The 21,254-nt window shown below is 43.2% G+C and overlaps 2 protein-coding genes across 2 annotated transcripts in view; one reads left to right on the top strand and one right to left on the bottom strand.

Annotated features, from left to right (window-relative positions):
- The first annotated feature begins 190 nt into the window (after positions 1-190).
- STMP1 (short transmembrane mitochondrial protein 1) lies at positions 191-10,759 on the top strand. Its single transcript, XM_011359508.2, has 3 exons — positions 191-338; positions 9,263-9,316; positions 10,245-10,759. Exons 1-3 carry the CDS (start codon positions 324-326, stop codon positions 10,317-10,319), a joined length of 144 nt encoding a protein of 47 aa, XP_011357810.1. The 5' UTR covers positions 191-323; the 3' UTR covers positions 10,320-10,759.
- Positions 10,760-16,024: 5,265 nt separating this feature from the next.
- Positions 16,025-21,254, bottom strand: part of SLC13A4 (solute carrier family 13 member 4) — a 40,109-nt gene continuing 34,879 nt past the window's right edge. The window contains exons 15-17 of the mRNA XM_011359507.2: positions 19,749-19,910; positions 18,383-18,520; positions 16,025-16,266 (exon numbers count right to left, since the gene is read on the bottom strand). Of these exons, the coding sequence (XP_011357809.1) occupies positions 16,129-16,266; positions 18,383-18,520; positions 19,749-19,910 (438 nt within the window). The 3' untranslated portion in view covers positions 16,025-16,128. The remainder of the gene's footprint in view (positions 16,267-18,382; positions 18,521-19,748; positions 19,911-21,254) is intronic.

Genomic DNA, 21,254 nt, shown 5'->3' with positions numbered 1-21,254 from the left:
GCCCCGACTGAGCTTTACAGAGCAGGATATTGGTACTGGGGCGTCGGAATCTGAATGTTAAAGCTGTCCAGCCCTGCTTGGGACTTGCGACTTGCTCTTAGCTGGCCTTCTCGCGCGTTGGCCGGTTCAGGAGGTAATTCCGGAGTGTCCCGCTATGGGGAGCTGAGGAGCCGCTAGCGGCTTCCGGGAGCGAGGAGGAGGGCGGGGCGGGGCGGGGCGTGACCCGGAAGCCGACGGCGGGTTCCGCCCCTCGCGCGTGGGGAGGCCGGATAGGAACGGCCTACGGAGCTACCACCGCCCTTCGCGCCCTCCTCGCCGACATCATGCTCCAGTTCCTGGTGAGTGGTGCTGCGGAGAGGCGGGCCGTGGGTTTGGCTCAGGGCCCTCGGGGGCCCCCGGCCCGCCGAGTCGGCCCGGGGTCCAGGTCCTGCGGTCCGCTGGTTTTGTTTCTGCCTCGCTCACCGCCTTGGCCAGTATTTGTCTGCAGCCATTCAAGTCCCTAAAACTCTGAGATGTCAGACAGAACATGCTCCTTACTTTCAGAGCTCCTTACTGTGTGCGGTGCCCCGCGTCCCTCGTGTAACCCTCGAGCTGAAGCTTTTAGGTCCTTAATGACTTTTCGTAACGCTCCCCCTTCTCTCCAGCCCCGACGTAGACACTGCGCCTTCCCTGACTTCGAGTCCTGCTGTGGTTGGCGTTTTTGAAAAGGTCGGAGGGCGGAAGGACCAGGAATGAAGTGTAAATTAGTAAGCCACCTCACGAGGCACAGAAACGCAGAGTCAGAGTTAGAGGCTCAGGGAGCCCTCGTCAAGCTTTTTATAGCTTCCAGACTTCGAGGTTGGCTGGTTGCTGGCGTGAATCAGACCCTGGTCTACAAGTACTTTTTCCGAAATGCTCATTGTAAGGGGGAAATGAGTGTTACCATGAGTAAACGAATGATTTCTTATGGCTCTTTATTTCATTTAAAAAAACCGGTTTTCTGGTCAAGCTCAGGATATTTCAGATTGCCTGGTGGAGGTTTCAGGAGATCTTGCCAATCAGATTTCCAAGTGAAGGTCTTTCTTCCAGGTTGTGCCTTAACAACTTGATGCTTTCGACCTCTAATTCTGGTAAGAAGAGGCAGGTATTCTGATACCTTCCAGGTGGCCCATGAAATCTGATGTCTGGGCATGAGATGGTTTCTCAAATGTTATATTCTTTATCAAAAAGATTAGGAAAAAATGCTCCTTCTGCCCTTTTTGAGATGGGAATTGGTTTTGATTCTGTAGGGCTTTTGGGGTAGGTGTCCTGGATGCAAACTGTCAACTAAGACAGGGCTGCTTGTTTGCTTCTGGAGGTTTCTCCAGTGTCCTACCTAGGTGTTAATTTAGGAGTAACAGCAGTAATTACTGTTTTTTTTTTTTTTTTTTTTGGTTGTAGAAAACACTCAGTTTAAAAACAGTATCAGTTTGCCCCAGAGTGTAAGATAATATAATTGAGCATTGGGCTCCAGCTGTAGCTCATTGATAAAGTGGGGGACATTGATTCAATTATACTTTATCAGTGCTTTTGCAGAGTGAGTGTATTTAGTTTTGGAATAAACTTGCTGTGTATAAATATGAATGTGACTAATTTGAAAATTCAGAATTCTCAGCATTGAAGGAGAGATGCTTGAAGCCATGCATTAAATTCCTAGCTTGGAAGTAACTGGAACATGGATCTCCTTCCTGCTCTGTTCTCCACCTCCTCACTGCACCCGTTGAAAGAACTGGATAGTATTACTTTTCATCTTGATTCTACCTCTGTCACGTGATTCACTAACTCACTGAACTTGAACAAGTCTTTCTCTTCGCTTTTAGCCATTTCATTTATAAAACAATGGGGTCGAAGTAGATGATCCCTAAGATCTCCCCTCTAGCTTTTAACCCTGTGACTAGCCATCATGTCGTAGTGTTTATGAGGTCAGACTCTTGGGTTTGAACTCTAGCTCCATCATTTCTAAGATGTGGCAACTCGGACAGGTTGTTCAGATTCTCTGTGTTTCAGTTTCCACATGTGAAAATGGGAATCTACCTCATGGTTTTGTTGTGAAGATCGAAAACGAGTTAATAAAGGACTTAAAACATGACAATAAGGACTCAGATATTGTTCAATTTCTCTTTCACAAGGTATCAGTAATTCTGATTTCGTTTCTTCTCAGGAACAGGGATTAGTTTACCTTCAGAAGGGTGGGTGAAGGTAAAAGTTTTGGCAGTGATGGAACAGTCACAAGTTAAACATGTGCCATGTCATCACACATTTCGGAACCTTCGGAGATGTTTCCTACAGTTGTCATTTCCTGGAACACTGTTTGAAAACCACTGCGCTGGATTGAGCTGCCTATAAATTGTTCATTCCTCCTTGGATTAAAATATTTGCCCGTCATCCCAATCTCAAAAACGCGTTCCTATGGTTCTGCTGCTTCTTTCCCCCTTCCTTTTACTGCAGTAGCTTCTTTAATTGCAGTATGGTTTAGCTACAATTGTTCTAAGGAAGCTTTCGAAGCTTTTGAAGGGAAGCCTGATAGGATACTGCTGGGGCCTTAGTGTACAGTGCTTGTTGTACTGTTACTGGAATCATGTATGGCTTTTCTTGCCTCTTGAAGTGGCAGCACTTGTTGCTCTGAATCACCTGCTCTTTAATCCCTCCTCCCTTGGCCTTGGGATCCTGCATCTCAGTACTTTCCGACATTCTTAAACATTACAACACACATGGCTTTATTTTTGTGGAAGAACCTGCACAGAGCGAAGGTGTCTGGTCTGGCGCTGGCCCCTCCAAAGGCAGGGGGGATCAGTGTCTTGGTGCACTAGTTGGGAAATAGCCCTATGTATTCCCGTGTGTTTATACTGGCTGCCTTTCCTGCCTTCTGAGTACTGGGTATTGCCCAAGGCTCAGTCTTTGACTCTGCTCTTTTCTCCAGCCCATAAACTGGGCAGTAACCGTATCTGCTCTATAAGGTTGTGAAGAATGGGAATTAATTCATGAAAAAGAGTTAGAATGCTACCTTGCATATACTGTAAGCACTCAGTAAATGTAACTATTGTTTTAAGCCAGCCAGTCTTACGAAAGTTCTGTCTTTATGTTCCCACTGCCAAGTTTGTTGAGCAGGTCTTTTTTACTCCAACTACACTAGCCTAAGTGATTTTGAGTTGAAAGAGTTCTTTTAGGTTCTCTAGTCCAGCTAACATGCTGATGCTTCCATCTCCACTAAGACCCAGTTTGCGTTCAGGCACCTCCAGTTACAACAGGTTCACTACTTTCTCAGGTAATGGCTTTCATTTGTGGTCAGCCTCTCCTTACCTGGTTCTTACTCCTTGATGTTAGAGCACTGCTATTCCACATGACAACGCTTTACATGTTCCAAGAGCATTTTGGGGGGACTTCTCTCTATCTCTTACTCCACCAGACTTTTCTTTAGGCTAAACATCTGTTTCTTCTACCCATTCTTTATGATTTCAGGTTCGTGCAGGTTATCCTTCTCTGAATATTCCAATTTTTAAATTTCTTTTTAAAACACGCCACTCGTGATAGGTCTGCTCTGCCACAGAGAAAAGCAAGGCTGTTGCCGCTGGTTCTGCGTATGTTTCCTTTGATGCCCTGGGTTCTGTCCTCTCTTGCAGCTGCCAGAGTGACATCCAAATTTAATGACCTTATTCACATGCTCAGAAACTGTCAGTGGTCCCTGTGTCCTTCCACATCAAGTCGTAACCACTCTGACTTGACTTTCAAGGCTTGCTAATCTCGCTCCATTTTCCTTTCCCAGTACCTCTCAACACACATGCTCTGTTTTAGGTTAGCCGGGCGATCCTTATCAACCTGTGAACCTTCTTGCCTTCATACCTTCCCTCGTGGTTTCTTTTTTGTTTTTATATATATATATGTGTGTGTGTGTGTATATATATATATGTGTGTGTGTGTGTGTGTGTGTATATATATATATATGTGTGTGTGTGTGTGTGTGTATATATATATATACACACACACACATATATATATATAAAAAAACGTGTGTGTATGTGTATATATATATATGTGTATATATATATGCATATATATATACACATATACACACATATACATGTATATATACGTATATATATGTATATATGTTATATGTATATGTAAAACAAGATTTCATATGTATATATGAAATACTACATATGTATTTATACTTATATTTATATCTGCTATTTCATATATATATGTGTGTATATATTTTTTTACCTTAATCCTCCTGCCTTCCCTACTGCTCTTAACGGCCCAACTCCCATCTTTTTGCACGAGCCTTCCTGATGACTTTTAAGTTCCTGAAATCTTTATACCATTATGATCTCCTCATTTATTAGGTTGTACATGTCTTTCATCTTTTTTTAAAATCTTCTTGCCCCTTGTTCGTTATATCCATTTCTAGGTACTTTTTAGTTTTGTCTTTGTGAATGGCATCCTTTTTAAAATTACATCTTCAAGTTGTTGCTGATGTGTAGAAATGCTGATAATTTTGTCATATTGCTTTTGTATCTAGCAGTCTTCCCTGTCAGCTCCAGTAGTTTGTAGATTTACTTGGAAGTGAATCAGGGAAGGCAGTACTGTTAAGGCAGTCATAGCTCCAGTGAAGGCAAAATTGACAGTTTTCTGTTCTTTTCCAATGTTTATCGCCCCCCTGCCGAGCCCTCCAAACTAGGACTTACAGTAGAAACAGTGAGAATGGATATCCAACTTTTGTTTCTCGTTTTAGTAGAAATACTTCTCAGGTTTTAGTCCAGTGTTTGTGTTTCTGATAGTTGCTAACAGATTAAGAAAATTCTATTTCAAGTTTAAGAGTTTTTATTGACTTCTATTGGCTGTTGACTTTTGTCGTGCTCTTTCCTCATCCGGCGATCATCATTTTCTCCTTTAATATAGTTAATGTGAGTTACATAGATTTCTAAACAAAGCACTTAAACTGTGTGGCCCATTCAGACCATTTGGTGACATTTTGTGTTTTGTTCACTGAACTTTCTTGTATTTTAGTCTTGTCTTTCTAGAATAGATCATAAATTCCATGGGAGGAAGCTACATACCTTATACTTCGATTTCCCAAGCACATGTCACTTAGTTAATACTTTGTGATTGACTTCATTTATTTAATTAGATATTCCTCTTTTTCCTGATTATTCCTCTCAGATATTCATAAGATATTTGAATATTTGAATCAACTTGTTTGAGAACAGGCAAACCAGTTCTACCTGATGTACCTCTTTCTGGAGTTTACTGCCTAACGTTTTCATGAATGTCCCTATTTAGTTTATTGGCTTGATAAAGATTAACAGCTTTTTTTTTTCTTTCTTCAGTTTCTAAGGCAAACTATTGAATATAAAACCCAGCTTACATCTTAAAAAATGTGCTTCTCTGTGATGGGAGTGGAAGGGGGGATGTAGGTTATCTCCTCAACAGATTTTTGTTTTAATGTACAGATTGTGGGTTTTATTACTTGAAGCAGTTGTTAAACACATCTAATAATGTTCCCCACACCATACCTGAAGTGGTTAAAGACTAAGACACAGAACATGAATTTTTTCCCTGCCTCCTTGGAATAGAGAGGTCTTTTAACAGCCTCTGTAGCTGAGACTGAAATTGAGATATAAAATTATCAGTTTACCTTTTATCAGTGTTAGATAATGTGTACTTCTGGTTTTCTTTTGGTTTTAGATATCCTTTTAAATGCTAGTTGTAGCTACATTTGCTAAATAAAATGAAATTACTTTTAGATTTCTTAAGTCCTTGTCAGTAAATATAAGATGATTCAGATTCTGTGTCATAACTTGGGTTGGGTGTGTACTTTTTGAAGATGTAATTTGATGAGTCATATTTCAGATCTGCCTGGTAGTATTCACTCTGGGGTATTGCCAGGAGCCACCTCAAGATTAAAATTGTGGCTTTATTCACACACATAACTTTTTTATTGGGGAAGCAGCAAAACGATCAGAAATCAGATTGCTTTGGAGCTGGCGCTCTTCTTTTTGACTTAGTGCTTTTTTACGTTAATAGATTTAGTGTTGTGACTAACCCACTCATGTATCCGTACATAAAAACTAGTCAACTGACAGCAGTTTCCTTGGAGCTCTCATATGCAAAGCCAACCATTTATCTGAATGGTCCTTGTTTTTTACTCTGATATTTCCATTCCTTTAAAATATTTATCCAATCTGGAAACCTCGAAGTTGTCTTTGAGTTTCTCAGTTTATCCCATATAGCTGATATTTTACTAAATCTTATTGATTTTTTTTTATCGTTTTGAGACGTAATTCACATCTACGCTTCACTCAAAGTTTAGAATCAGTTGTTCTCAAGATGTTCACCGAGTTTTGCAACCATCACTACTAATTTTTTATCTAATATTTCATTACCACCCACAAAGAAACCCACACCTATTGGCATTCATTTCTCATTGCCCTCTCTCGTAGCCCTGGATGACCGCTAATTTATTTTGTGTGTCTTTGGATTTGACAGTTCTGGACATTTCTTTTAAATGGAATCATACAGTACATGGTCTTTTCTGACTGCCTTTCACTTAACAAAATGTTTTCAAGGTTTATCCATGCTGTAGCATGGATCAGTACTTCATTCCTTTGGCTGATATTACGTTCTATGGATATGCCACATCTTGTAAATCCGTGTACCAGTTGGTGGACATTTGGGTTGAAGCCACCTTTTGGCTTTTATGAATAGTCTTACTGTGAACATTCTTGGGCAAGTTTGGATGCGTCAATCAGTTCTCGTGGGTATATACCCCGAAGGCGGAATTGCTGCAGCACACGGTAACTCTGTTTTCAAAGTTCCTCAACTTTTTGAGGAATTGCTAGCCCGTTTTTCAAAGTGGCCAAACTGTTTTACATTCCTCGCCAGCAAGGTATGAAGGTTCCAATTTGTCCACATTGGAACATTGCTCCTTTCAATTAAAGTCATCTTAGTGGGTGTGTCGTGGTACCTCATGGCGGTTTTGATTTGCATTTCCTTAATGGCTGATAATGTTGAGTATCTTTTCATGTGTTCATTGGCCACTTATTTGTATATCTTCTTTGGAGAAGTGTCTATTTAAATCCTTTGCCCATTTTTAAATTGAGTAATCTGTCTTTTTATCATTCAGTTATAAGAATTTCTTGTATATTCTATATACAATTCCCTTATCAAATACATGATTTGCAAATATTTTATTCCATTCTATAGGTTGTCTTTTCACTTTCTTGATGGTATTCGTTGAAACCCAAACATTTAATTTTGTTGAAAGTCCAATTTACCAAATTTTTTTTTGTCACTTGTGCTTTTGGTATCATATCTAAGAAACCATTCCTTATCCCGAGGTCATGCAGATTGAGTGCTTTGTTTTCCCCTAAGAGATTTGTGGTTTTAGCTCTTATATTTAGGTCTTAGTTTTGTTTATGACGTGAGGTAGAGGTCCAACTTCATTCTGTTGCATGTGGATACCCAGTTGTCCCAGCATCATTTCTCAAAAACGTCTTTCCCCCATTGAATGTCTTAGCACCCTTGTGGAAAATCAGTTGACCATAAATTGTAAAGACTTATACCTGGACCCTCCATTCTATTTCATTGATCTTCACTGCTTTTTAGGAAGAAAACCAATTCATTCACATTAGCTTGCCACCTCCTCTGCAGGGAATACTGTGGGGGACCACGTGATGTGGAATGGGACGTGGGGAAAGCGGCCATCTGGATGGACTACTGATGAGGTTTCCAGGGCTCGGCCTGGAAGGTATTAAGCATTCATGGCCTGGAGAGAGGTTTCACATTCACTCGGGACCTTCTGTCACCTGCTCCAGGCTGATTTCTCAGACTAATGAGTTACCATTCCTCGGATTTCGATTTCAGTTTTTTAGATTTTTATATATTATTTATTTATGTTTTTAATTTTTTTCTATTTAACCTTGCCTATGGAGCATCCCATGAACAACATACAAAAATGCTTTCGGACTTCCTGCATTCTTCCCAACATTTTTCTTAATGTGCAACATTTATCTTCTTATGTTGTACATTTAATTTTACAGTATTTCATTGGTAGACCAGGCGGTATTCTGAAACTGGAATTCAATATGACTTGTCTAGAGGTCCATGGTTTTTGTTTTGTTTTGTGTTTTACAATAACTGATGTCTGATGAAGTTGACAGAATGAAGCCACATTAGATATACCACTTTTATTTTGAGATCCCGTTTTAAGAACCAGGAATCGTAGAATGTTGGAGCTGGGAGGAGCCTTGTTAGTGTAATGTTTTTATAAATCAGGAATTCAAATTGGCAAAGCTCCAAAGAGGTTAAGTGTCTTGCCTACAGATACACAATTAGGCAATGGTAGAACCAAAAGTAGTTTATTTTTCTTGAAATATTTTCAATCCCATATTCTTCTTATTTGTTGTTAGAGCTAACATTCTCAGTTGATTTTTTTCCCCTCTTCTTTTAAGCAAATATAATACTCTTTCTGGGTTTGGAAAATCTCTGTCTACCTGGTTTCAACCCATAGGAGTGAAAAAAATCTTTTTGCCTCTCAGTCCCACCTGGATAAAAATATGATTTCACAAGATGTGTCTGATCAGTCAGATGATCAGAAAGTGGTCTATATTAGAGACTAGATAGCCTCCTTTATGCTTCTTAATTTACTAACAACAAATCAATTGAAATTATGCTTTTGATATGTCAGAATTTCTTCTTTTTTTCTGTCATCGTATAGTTTAGATTTTGAGTGTGTGTTTGTATCTAGCTGAGGTTGTCCTGACAAGTCACTTCACCATCCTGGGCTTCGTGCTCTTGAAATATAAAAAGATTAAACTGAAAGTCCCTTCCTTTTCTAAGACCTTTTTAAATTGAATACTTTTTATTTGATATCATGAGGAATAACAATACTCATAACCAAAATAAAAAAAAAGAAAAACAGTTAAAGCTTTTAACAACAACAATCATAATTTTGGCTTGGGTTTCCAGAACTTACAGTCAGGTATTTATGGGGGTCCTGAGGGGCCAAGGAGAATTTAGGGTAGATTGATTCAGTGCTACCATTTATTCTTTCGCAAGGACATTTCTACATTTATTTTATAGAAGTAAGATGTAAATTTCACACTGTGCCCTATCCAGCCCTAGACTGGACCCTGGGGTCTTCTAACTACCCAAGCCCCTGAGGAGAACATTGTCTGTACAGTTCGGTTTGGTGTCACGTGGCACCGAGCTCAGTGTAACTCTTCCTGTTCTGTTCTTTCAGCTTGGATTTACTTTCGGCAACCTGGTTGGAATGTATCTGGCTCAGAATTACAACGTAAGTGACCATATCCACATCCTCCACGATTCCATGAAACCGATTTGTGGTGACTTGTCTTTGTTGAAGAAAGGTGTGCCTTCCAGCATCGATGGGGTCCCTAGATCTGAGGGAAAAGTCCTGGATTTCGTAGAAAGATTTTCCATTGTTTGAAAAAATAACCTAAGTCTTAGAAGCATCTGTCCTCCATATCACCACAAGAGGGCAAAATCGCATCACTTTGGATGGTCTCATACTGCTCCTGAGCTGTATTTGTTAGCCGAGAATTTTAAGTTAGATTCTTAAAATTTTATGGCAAATCATGTGACAAGTGAGAATTGAAAGATTAATTGAATGATCTTTTCAGTCCCCCTACCGGGTAGTACAGATGACTGAGAATTTTGGAGGTGGATCTCTGTAGCACAGCACATTCAAGGAGGACAGAGTTTTGTGAAGCGGGGAGTTGTATTAGCCTCACTTTATAGATGTGGTAGTAGAAAACCAGTAGCAAAACTGCCCATCAGTGGGGATTCTGGAGAGATAATGCTCGTTTTAAAGAGACAAGGATACTCACCTTTGTAGTGAAGCTTTTTCTGTGACAAAGGAAATTCCCTCTGTCAGCCTTCACTTGAGTCATGTGGTTTTCTAGGCAGGAGCATATCACGTTTATTGGTTAGATGTACAGCTTCTAGTCAGCACTGGATTGAGGGGCTAAGTGGGTATATACAAGCTGAAATCGGTGTGGCTTTCAGGGAGGGAGCATACTTTAACTTACAACTTCAGAGAGCCTTCTTACACATTTACAAGGCTAAGAAACACCACTATTTAGCAGGTCTCTTTCAGAGGAAAATAAAAACTGTACAATAACCATTTATCCTTGGAAGAAGAGAAGTAGAAGACTATTGATTAGTTAGATACAAAATTATAATAATCTCTTTTCTCTTTAAAGGTACCAAACCTGGCTAAAAAACTTGAAGAAATTAAAAAGGACTTGGATACCAAGAAGAAACCCCCTAGTTCCTGATGCCAGCTCCAGCACTGCCTCCAGGATCCGCTGATTCTACTCTTCTCGAGGGCCTCCTTTACCACCTGAACCAAAAGCTTTTGTCTTACCTTCCAGTCTCTGCTAGACCCTGCGTTGCCTTACAGCACAAATGGGGCCACCAGTTAAGAACTACCCTTACTTTTCTAACATCTTCTCCTCTTCCTCCTTCCAGCTGCTTGGGAGGTCCTGAGGCTGGAATTACGGTGCTAGATTAGTAAACATGACCTTTAATTAGCAGTCTCTCCCTTATTCTTTGGGATATCTCCTGCTTTTTTTCGAAAGAAAAACCGATGAGTTTTATAAAGCTGATCAGATACAAATAATGCTGATTTCGCAGTTTAGCAATTATAACAGGTGTTTAAACATTTGGTACTAAATTATGATGTTTCAAGGTAATTAAAACTGAAATCTAGAAGCCAGTTTCTGGTGAATTATCCATTTATTTTATACTGTTGTCAGTATAACTGACATAACTTCACAGTAAATCAATTTGCTACTCATTAACTGAGAAATTATACCGAGAACCCCGTCAAGAACTGGGGAATTAAGAAATATGTAAAATAATGGCCTCTTTCCTCAGAATTCATAATCTAATATGCACAGTTTTCCTTAATGATGTATTCGATTTGGCTCTTTTCCCTCAAAAGAATCATACTTATGTTAAGGAATTACAGGTGTACTTGACACTACATGATAGATAAGTGACAAGTTGTCTACAAAGGAAATTTTATACCTTTTCACATTAAAAATTATTTAGATTATAACTTTAGTGATTCTCATAAGAAAATTTTTGGGGTTTTTTTTTCTGCAATCAGAAATTACCATTGTAATTTGTCAAATGTATAATCAGTCCATTTTTTACAATTAAACAAAAACGTTTGAAAACATCACTTTTCCCCATGAGTCAAGGTAAGAGAGTGATTTAGAATGAAGGGCCTCTCCCACCCCTAACTCCTAGTTTCTCTTCCTGGGGGCAGGCAACTGTCACCATTTTACTTGAGAAAGATTCTGTGCATAAACAAATATGTGGGCAGGGTTTTTTTTTTTTTTTTTTTTATATACAAGTGATAACGTATACATAGACCCTGCCCCAGCCTTTTTTTCTTTAATGGAGATCATTCCATATAAGTATGTAAGGAGCAAAGGACATCTTTCCTTTTTTGGCTGCATAAAATTCTATCTACTGAAGATGCCATAATTTATTTAATCTTTTACTCATGAGTGTCAGGTTGTGTCCTGTCTCGTGCTATTTTATCCTGGTGTGCGAGACATTAGAATCGTATTGTAATCTGGCTTCACCTTAGAGGTGTGATCATGGGCAAATGGCTTGTTTTTCTGAAACTTGTATTCTCTAAGATTGGACGCAATACCTACCTCATAGGGCTTCCATGAGAAATACCTGACATAATGTATGTGATGTGTTGCATGGCACTTTGCAGATTTGCCCAATAAATAGTAGCCCTTAGTCCAAACATGCTGCTTTTGGTCAGAATACTTTTGTTTCTCTGCAGTCATTTTTGGAACTAGTTTATGAACCATGCAAAATTTGTCATCATTTTGTAGTCGCTCTCTTGGTTGTTGATGAAAAGCTGCAGTATCCGCTTTGATCATACCACCTCGCTCACGAGATTTGATCTTAAATGACTGAATTGTTACCAGGATGAACTACAGCCTTGAAGGATAAAGGTTTATCACCCATGGTGGCATTCAGAATGCGACAAGCTTAGTGTTCCTCTTTATCCGTTGTGATACTGTTATTTGTGTGTATGGTCTCCCAGAGTGGCTTCTTTGGAGGTGAAGGTCACTTAGATATTAGGAGATCAGATCTTTTTATATTATTTATACCTTATGGACAGAGTTCATTTGGACTCAGGAGTGACACTTAACCTCAATGATAGGCTCATTTCTACCAGTGGGAGCCATCCAGGGAACCAGTTCTCGTGTTCACCTTCCCCAGCTAAACTGCCGCACAGTGGACACAAGCTGACTTAGTGGGCACTGTTCAGACACCCTCTCCTTATCTTAGGTTCTTATAGCAGTGAAAAGGGGCTCAGAGTTCTCAGGCAGGATTATCTCCACTGAGATATAGAAAGAACCCAGACCAGCACAGATTTTAGGGTGAGTAGTGTGGGGGGTTGCATGCAGCAACTGTCACCTTGGCACTGAGTTATGTTCTCTGTGTGTTCTTTAGGGACCCTTGCCTTATAAAACCAGTGGAGGGATGGGAAGAGCCACCACGAGACATGCCTTCTTTTTCCTTTAAGAAATATTTGAAAACTGTTGATGTGATTTAAGCAAACTTATCGCCACATCTGACCAAGAGAAAGGTTACTCAGAATACCACTGAAGGTTACTCACACGTGAAAAATTAACTTCAGGGTGGATGCTGGGAACCTAAGGAATACATTGAACTTGAAAAGCTTATCCTTAAACCTCCCAAAGGGAGAGAAAAACCAAAACCACCTTATTTAAAATCATCAAAAGGGGCTGGATTTGATGTTATTTTATGTATTTTAGTTCCCAATTGAAGTCTTTAGGTTTTTCTTCTGATTTGGTGTTTTATGTGAATAAGGAGTTATGTGCTTTTGATTTAAAGGGACAGCTTTATTTCTTTTTATCTAACTCATTTAATTTTCATTTGTGTGACTATAGATAAAGTGACGACGTGTGGGTTTTCCAGGTGTCTGCGTTCTGGTCCGTGGAGCATAGATTCACACGCACAGTGTTTTCATTGCCGCTAAGCAGTTCGCTCCCTAGACGCTGTGCGGTGTGTGTTTTTCTGCTGAGGCCTCCCGCATTTTAACGCTTTTTCTGTTACTCCTCCTGAAGGAACACTATATACTGTCCTGGAGCAAATGAAGCTTTTCTTAAACTCCCCGTCTTGGACTTTGCACATAACATTTCCATTCCTTACACAGATGAATGAGTTCTTTTTTCCCTACTGACTGTTAGGGCCTAGTGGAAAGGAACAGGGTGGTGAAGGGAAAATATTTTGAGATGTCGCCTGGTCTTAAGAGGGGAGTTTGTGACACAGATTTTCAAATGTTCAGTTTATAACTTTCCTAAATCTGGCTGCAACGTATTTTTTCACAAACCGAAGACCTAATGGACGGCCTGGTTTGCGAGGCACTGGGAAACAGAACAAACAGAAGTGCTTGGGGTTGGCACCGCAGACCCTGCGTCCTGGGCCTGCCTGAACCATTGCCTCTGTGGTCAGTAAGGCCTTCCGAAGATGCGTCATCCACCGTACAATTGCACAGGATTGGGACAAGAAAAATGTGCCACGTAAATAGTGCGGGCCGTTGTGCTGCATCCATTCCCTGAGGGCAGCCCCAGGGAGAGCTGCCTGTGGACTCGGGTGGCCTCTGTTTCCTTTGTGAGCTAGTGGTGTGGACATCTTTCCATACCGAGAGTGGTACTAGTGTTTAGATAAACTTCCTCAATCACGGGCCCTAAACCTGAAGCCAACTACTTTATTTGGTGTCCGACTGAAAAAAAAAAACAACACACATCTAGTCTGACACTGAAGGGAAAACTAGCACTTTTTTATTGAAAGGTGGCACTTGAGTCTTTATGCCGTGGAAATGCTATTGTAAAAGGTATGCACCATGCGCTTCACGGGTGACTTAAAGGAACTTCAAAGGCAACTTCGACTAAGCAAATTTGATTGATAATTGAGAATAAGATGCAATTATACTTAGTGTCTTTGCTTCTTAGTGTCATCATCTGTCAAATGACCTCGTATAAGATGATCATTTACAGCTTTTGCATCCATATAGTGCTAGAAGGTAAAAGTCATAATCTATTTGCAGGAGGCATAAGACTACAAAGGGGAGCTGGTATTGTCCTGCATGGAGTGGTTTTGGATGACAAGGGGTTGTTAGTCATGTCTGATGTTTCCTGTCACTGCTATGAGCAGTCTTTTTGGCCTGGGTCTCTGATTTGGGGAGAGAACAGTGCTGTTCTTTAGAACGGCCGCTAGCCCAGACCGCAGTGAGCGCTCTCTCCGAGTTGGCTGCTGGGGTGCATCCAGGGAGCAGCTGGCAGCAGCTGCAGCAGGGAGCTGCACTGCCTTCCCTTTGGGGTCCAGTCGGGTTCTCGAATAGCTAGACAGTGGCCAGTCACTCTAAGTCAGCTCAATTCCAAGTCAGCGTTCCTTTCTCTTCATTTGTTTATACTCCTGAGACCATAACAATGATCTGCGCCTTTGTCTCATCCTCTGACTGAGGGGCTCAGTGTCTCTTTAACGGCTCAGCATCTGACGATTTGGCTGCCCTGACAATAGGAGTAACACTGAGATGCTGGCTCCGATCAAACCAGCTATTTTGTATCTAATACTGATAGTTTATTTGGGCTCTTTAGTTCATCCCTTTTATAAGTGGCCAAATAATTTGACCTAAGGTAATTGACAGGGCAGAAGCATTAATTTTCATGGTTAAACCTGGTCAGTCATGCTGCGGTCAGAGTGTTGACCGTCACAAAAGGAATTTACAATTTACAGATACTTGATAAACTAAGGGAGTGACTTCATTGATAAATTATTGTGAGAAGACAGCACATACTAACAGTAGTAACTTGAAATCAGTTAAAAACAATAACTGCGGGATATTCTTTTCCCATAAGCACGTAACTTGTGGAAATCAGAATTCTGTAATGCCAGGAAACGGCAGGAGTTGGGAGCTATAGTCAGTCATACAGAAAGGACATCTGTAGAGAAAATGGCATGGTTTTCAGGAGGAAAAAGGAGGCCTTGATTTCCAAAGTGATTTTTCTCAAGGGAAACATTTATTGAGCAGTTACAGTTTGCTATATTGTATAAGTTGCTGGAGACTTTGAGGGATATAAGACATCTCCTGTCCCCTCAAGGGGCTCTTCTACTTGTAGCAAGAGACTGATGTGTTTAGACCTTTCTGTACTTGTCTTCTCAGGAACAAACTACTCATTACATCCAGAAGAAAGCCAGTCAAATATCACTAATTGCGCTGTGGTCTTAATTATAGCTTTGGCCTCCTTAATAAGATAGGCATGAAATTTTTTCTTTCTCCCAGCACTTAACCGACACCATGGTATTGATGGCTCATGATGAGTGTAGAGAGAGATGCTAATCGCAATGTCTTCTTTCTCTACTTCCTTTTCCTCTGACAGAGAGAACAGCACCAGCCTTTCCAAAAGGGGAACACCTATTTCTTTATAGGAATTTGGTGCCAAGGTAAAGAGAAGCCACTGAAGAGAAATACTTAAAAGGGAATCCAAGTAGCGATAAAAGAGAACTGATTGCCACAAACTGCCTTTTCGTGGCGAGAACTTAGGATAGAAACACTTAAGAGAAAGGAGCTAATGTGAGGTCTCAAGTTCTGGGTAAGATTTTCCTCCCACAGAGAAGATATCACTGGTTTCACTGTCTGTGCATAGGTAGGATAAGTTGGCTTTCTCCTTCAACTCCTAAAAAGAGATTAAAAAATTGAGAATGACACCTAGTGAGGCTGGGAGGTTTGTGTGGCTTAGCCTGTGAGGGGCAACCGAGACAAATTTTCTTCTCTTCCTGTCTTCAGAAGACAGGAGAGACTGGGTAGAAGGAAGTGAGAAAGCGTTAGGTTTTCTTGACATATGGCGCTAAGGAAGGGGGGCCAAGCCTGTGTTTGGTTGTCGGAAGCCTCCCGCACCTCACTTGAGGTGGTAGATAGCGGATCTTCTGCTGGGGTTCGGTGCTCCTGTTGGTTTTCCTGGCCCATAGGTCAGGCTCTGCTGGGCGCTGGCAGCTCCTTTGGTTGGCCGTTTGCCCACTGTGTTAGGCCTGGTCGGTGATGTTACTGACCTTAGCCCAGGCTGGGAAAGTGTCCAAGTGGAAGAGGCTAACTCCCCATGTATTGATGGCCACCATCACTATCACCAGGCCAATGATATTGACCCCCAGGCCAGCTTTCACCTGCAGGACACAAACCAGCACAGCCTAGTCACTCAGGAGGCAGTAGCGCCGATCCCAGAGCATTCCCCACCGCGCCCCGCCTCCCCCAAGCCTTGTGGTGATGTGATCGCAGCCCACCTGCTTGGCCCTGATTTGTTTCGGTCTCTGCTTGGCGTGTTCTCGTGCTGCCTAGGGTGGCACAGGACTGTGGAAGGGCAGGGAGGACTTGGGGTTGCAGCGGGCCCTTAAAATCCTCTCTACTCAAAGCACCCCCACTGTCTGCAGAGGCCTAGTAGGTATGGCCTCAGGGCACCAGAGATGTGAATAAGTCACACTGAAGAAGGATCCTGCATAGGGAAGCGCAGTTGAGCAAGATGACCTGGGTCTCTAAGGCAGGGCCTTCTCAGCGCCTTTAGTGTGCTGACACATAAGGGGCTCGCGGGAGGGGCTGTAGTCTGAAGCCTTTGCCACCATACTCCCTCCCCTTTTACTTTCCCTTCAAGAAACAGCTCATGGAAGTCGTGTGTCTTGGGTTTGTCCGGGGAAATAGGTCAGCTGCCTCTGCTCAGCCCTTGCCTGGGAAGGTGACACAGGCGTGCTAGCTTTGCTGCTTTATTCTGAGGGAATGTCACCTCATTGAGTCTGACCCCTTCCATTTCTGCCTCGACATGGACACTCTCAGGTGGCAGGGGAGGGACGTGAGGGATGATGGCAGAGCCAGGTGGGAAAATGTACCGCGAGGATAGCTGGCACCGTGCCAGGGTGCACCCAAGCATAGTGTGTGGAGCCGGGACAAGTTCACTGCTGGCATTAAGCTGGGAACGTTGCAAGGGAAAATGAATGCTAGGAAATTGTTCCAAGCAGATGACTAGGCGTGTCCCCTCTCTGCTTTGTGGCCTACGCCCAGGACCTGTTAACCACCTGGCCCCGGGCCTTTTGGCATGGAGAAGCACCCGTGTCCCCTAGCAGGCGAGAGGTGGCAACTTCTAAAAGAGCTGAAAGGGACCATGTAGAGCACTTAGTCGGATCCTTCTCATTTAGCAGGTAAGGAAATTGAGGTCTCAAGTCAGGCCCAAGCTGGGGGTAGAACCCAGGACTGGCTCACTTCTTGTCATCTGGTGCCTTTGCAAATTACCACCTCGATCGTTTGCTTCCAGGGTAGGAGGCTGTGGGTGAATGGTGGGGGCACACAGAGGATGCAGGGGTACAGGAGAATTGGAGCAGGGCTCAATATGACCGAGAGTTGTTCAGTAAGTAGAGGGGAGGGGTGGCCCTGAAGAATTACAGATGACCTAGGAGGGCAGTTTGAACAGTAGAAAGGCTCTGACTCTACCAGCTTGTAGCTCTTTCCTCCATGTGATACTTAGTGGGCTGCTGAGAACGAGTTTGGACTCTAGTGAAACATTTTTTGAGACCCTCAGCGAGGGCGAACGGGCCGTTTCAGACAGTCAGGTCCCAGTAATTTGTATCTTTTTTTTCACCCTTCCCCAGCCCCCATCAGCCCTGGATATTAAGAAGCATAGCAGTGAGTATAGGTTGAGGAGTGGAAGGTGGATATGCCCAACACGAAAATCAGCAGCACAACGTCTCTTCGAAGCCATCTTTTGTGAGCCCAGGTGAAAACTAAGAAATGAGCTGTGGATGCTGCATTTTGCCATTGTTGCTTTTAGGAATTTCTCGCTTGGGGGAAGAGTTCAACGGAAGGATCCTGTTCTCACAAAATACCTTTTACTTTAGGTCTGTTTGCACGGTTTCTCCTACTTCGCCTTTTAGGAATCAACCAGCAGCTTTTTGAATGAATGTCCCCACTGGTCCAATGAGGAAACTGAAGCAAAGACTGCAAGCTCATGCCTTCTGGAACTGGGCCACGTCCTGCCTCTGTCCCAGCTTTCTGTGTCCATGTCCCCACTTTCTCCCAGATAAGGGTGGGGAGAGCACATTATTATACTATTCTTGATGTTTATGGACTACCCCAAACCTTTTTACTAGTACCATTCTTTCTGCCACACTAGAATGAGTGTTGACAAGTCCAGGGACAACCGCTACAAAATAATAAACTTTAGGAGAAGGCTGTGGAGCCAGTCGCCCTGTCCTCCTGGCAGCTGGGCCTGGTGGAAAGAGGGCGCCTGTGACTCACCATGTCTTTGATCTGGCAGTGCCCGTAACTGAAGACGATGGCGTTGGGGGGATTGCCCACAGGCAGCATCACTGCAAAGGAGATGCACATGGTGACTGGGATCAGGGTGTAGAGTGGGTTAATGTGCAGCGTTTCGGACTAGAAGAAGAGAGAATCCACAGAAACAGTGTTGACGTTAGACTTGTTTCCTGTCTTTACTATCACAAACGTGCTTTAAACGATGGCTGGGTGTTGGCTAACCTTGGCTGGACGCCTCGTGCTAGGGACAGATAAAGCACTGCCCTCAAGGGCGTCAGTGCTGGCCAGGCCAGATGCCCCCGTGCTACCCACTCCCATGGAAACGTGGGCTCGGAGTTACGCCTCAGAGGCTTGTTTTATCTTCATTTCTAAGGAAGTGCTCTTTAAATGTTACTCCTTCGCTGAGAAATTTTTTCTTCAAACACAGATCTCATGAATGAGCTGCTTTGATTGCAGTAGAGATCCGTCATCCTTGGGGTACAGAACTAATGGGCTTTTTTTTTTTCTAGGTAAAGTACCTGTTATATGAATTCCATGGGTTCAAACCCAGGGGCTGGCCCTCGATGCTGCCCAGTTTTAACTGAGTGTGCTCCATGCTCACACTAACGAGATGATGGGAGGAAGGGCTCAGAGGGAGGCATCCGAACAGCGAGCGGAGAGAGTGGCTGGGGAGTTTGGGGCTAGAAAGAGCAGGAGCATGTCGTTTTGGTGGGGACAGGGAAGAGCCTTCGTTTCGTAGGTTCCACCTCACAGAATGGTCGGACGCAGCGTGGTGTCCAGGGCCTTACCTCTGGGGCTGCTTAGCCAGGCTCAGAACTGGCAGCCGCTTCCCTCCCCTATTCCATTACTAACACTGTTGTGAGGTCGCGGGATGAGGCTGGCCTTGCTCCCCGTTCTCAGAACCTTCTGGACGTCGAAATTGGGTGGAGGTGATAGTAGTTAGAGCTGAGGTTTTGGCCACTGAGGCTGAGTCTGCTGCTTCTTGGGAGCATTTTGCCTTCATTTTCTATCATTATTTCTCTGGCCCTTATCTCAGGAGTGCAAGGCCGATGATGATTGTGGGGAACCGGACTCCTAGGGTTTTAAGGTTATTTTCTTCATTCTTGTTTCCTTGCAGGGCTGCCTCTAAACGCCTTTTTAGGGAAAGGTTTTCTAGAACCCTTGCTATGGCTTCTTTATCTGTTTACTTACCAGTCGCTATTTGAAAAACTTAATTTTTTCAAACTATGGTTTGAACACCAGTTTGCCGTGAAAATGATGAGGGGAGAGTAGAGCCGCGGCCGCTGCTCCCCACCACTGCAGACCCCTGGGGCAGCCCGTCTGGACGTCGGGAGCCTGCTCTACTCACCAGGCTGCACAGGATGGGCAGGAAGATGGTGATGGTGGCCGGGTTGCTCACAAACTCTGTGACAATGGACACCAGGATGCATGCCAGCAGGGTGACAGCCCACGGCGGCAGGCTGCTCAGGGACAACATCTGGTGCCCAATCCAGGTGGAGAGGCCAGAGCTCTGCAGGCCAGGGGGAAACAGTGAGAAGAAAGGAGGAGAAGCACGTTCCCAGTGGAACTCTGAGAGCCAGCAGGTCAGGGGCGCTGGGGGCTGGGAGGAACCCCAGGAGCCATCTAAATGTCTCCCTATTTCCTGGTGGACGCAGCCCAGCGGCATGCTTGATTTTTGTGACGAGATCATTTTTCTAGCCCAGAAAATTGTTTTTTATGATTGTATAACATTCAGTCTTAGGGTCTTAGGGTTTCCTGGTCAGTCGCTGTCACGGGGAATGGCGACCCACCTACCCTAATGGCCACGGGCCTTCCTAGCACTGCTGTGACGGCTCGGCAGGGGTTAAAGATCTTTGGGGTGGTCAGCTCCTCAACTTCATTCTTTACTCCTACAGCCTCTGACACACTCTTTATGCATCCGATCAACAGTGCCCTATACACAGGCTGCCAAGTGTAATCCTTAACTCTGCTTTTAAAATCCATTTCTTTTATCGCCTGAGAGAGGGGAAAAAACGTTCAACATCTTAGGATAGTAACCTTTCCTATTTTTCAGTGGGCAGGACTGAACATTAGAAATTTTGCATGAGGAATGAAGGAGAGGGGATTATACATCTGTTTCTAGCCAGTGGGGAAGGTGCCTCCTCTCTGCCCTAGAAGACAGTCATTCACCGCATTTCCGGTTCGCATCCCATCAGGGCCGACATCAGGGCTGTGACCTGCCAGTGCTTTTTGATGACACGAGATAATGAAGGCGTATTGCCGCTCTTAAACATTTTCCATTAGCGACATTTATATGCATCTACGCCAATGAATGAATATTCCCACTTAAAATAATTCATTGGGTTGGAAGCTGTTCATCTGCCAATAGCGAGGGTTCTCCCCCTCCCCTAAAAAATCAAAGTCACCACTTAGTTTTTGTACTACAAATTCCCAGGTTGCCATATGCAACCTCCTTCCTTCCCTCGCTTCTTCCTTCGTCTCTCTTCCATAGTCGACATGCTCTGATTTTCTTCTCTACCCTAGAGACTGCAAATGCAATAAAGGGCTGAGGAGCAGGGCATGAAGCGAGGTGAGACAGTTTATGATTCCTCAGGCTGTCAGTCCTGTTCGCGCTTTACTATGAAAGACAGCCTCGCCACTTCGTCAGCAGCTACTTTTTCTCCAAATTCCTCAAAAGCTCATCTGATCACAGCACCTTGGCCACCTTGTGACAACCTCATAGGCAACTGATGGCCAAGGGCCTTCAGAATTCTCTCTGCCGTAGCCACTTTTACCTTCAAGCACTTTTTTTTTTTTTTCAACTAACTGAGAGTTGCAAATCCAATATGTGGAGACTACGTCCCTTAATGGTTGG

Source organism: Pteropus vampyrus, unplaced genomic scaffold, assembly GCF_000151845.1.
Source record: "Pteropus vampyrus isolate Shadow unplaced genomic scaffold, Pvam_2.0 Scaffold48, whole genome shotgun sequence".
Taxonomy (NCBI): Eukaryota; Metazoa; Chordata; class Mammalia; order Chiroptera; family Pteropodidae; genus Pteropus; species Pteropus vampyrus.
Note: the sequence above shows the minus strand (reverse complement) of the source record. Positions and strands in the feature narration are given on the sequence as shown.

What these genes read in the sequence shown, in the direction of transcription:
- STMP1 (XM_011359508.2), top strand. An exon ending in ATCTGGCTCAGAATTACAAC is followed by an intron (nt 9,317 to 10,244) that starts GTAAGTGACCAT and finishes TTCTCTTTAAAG; the next exon opens with GTACCAAACCTGGCTAAAAA.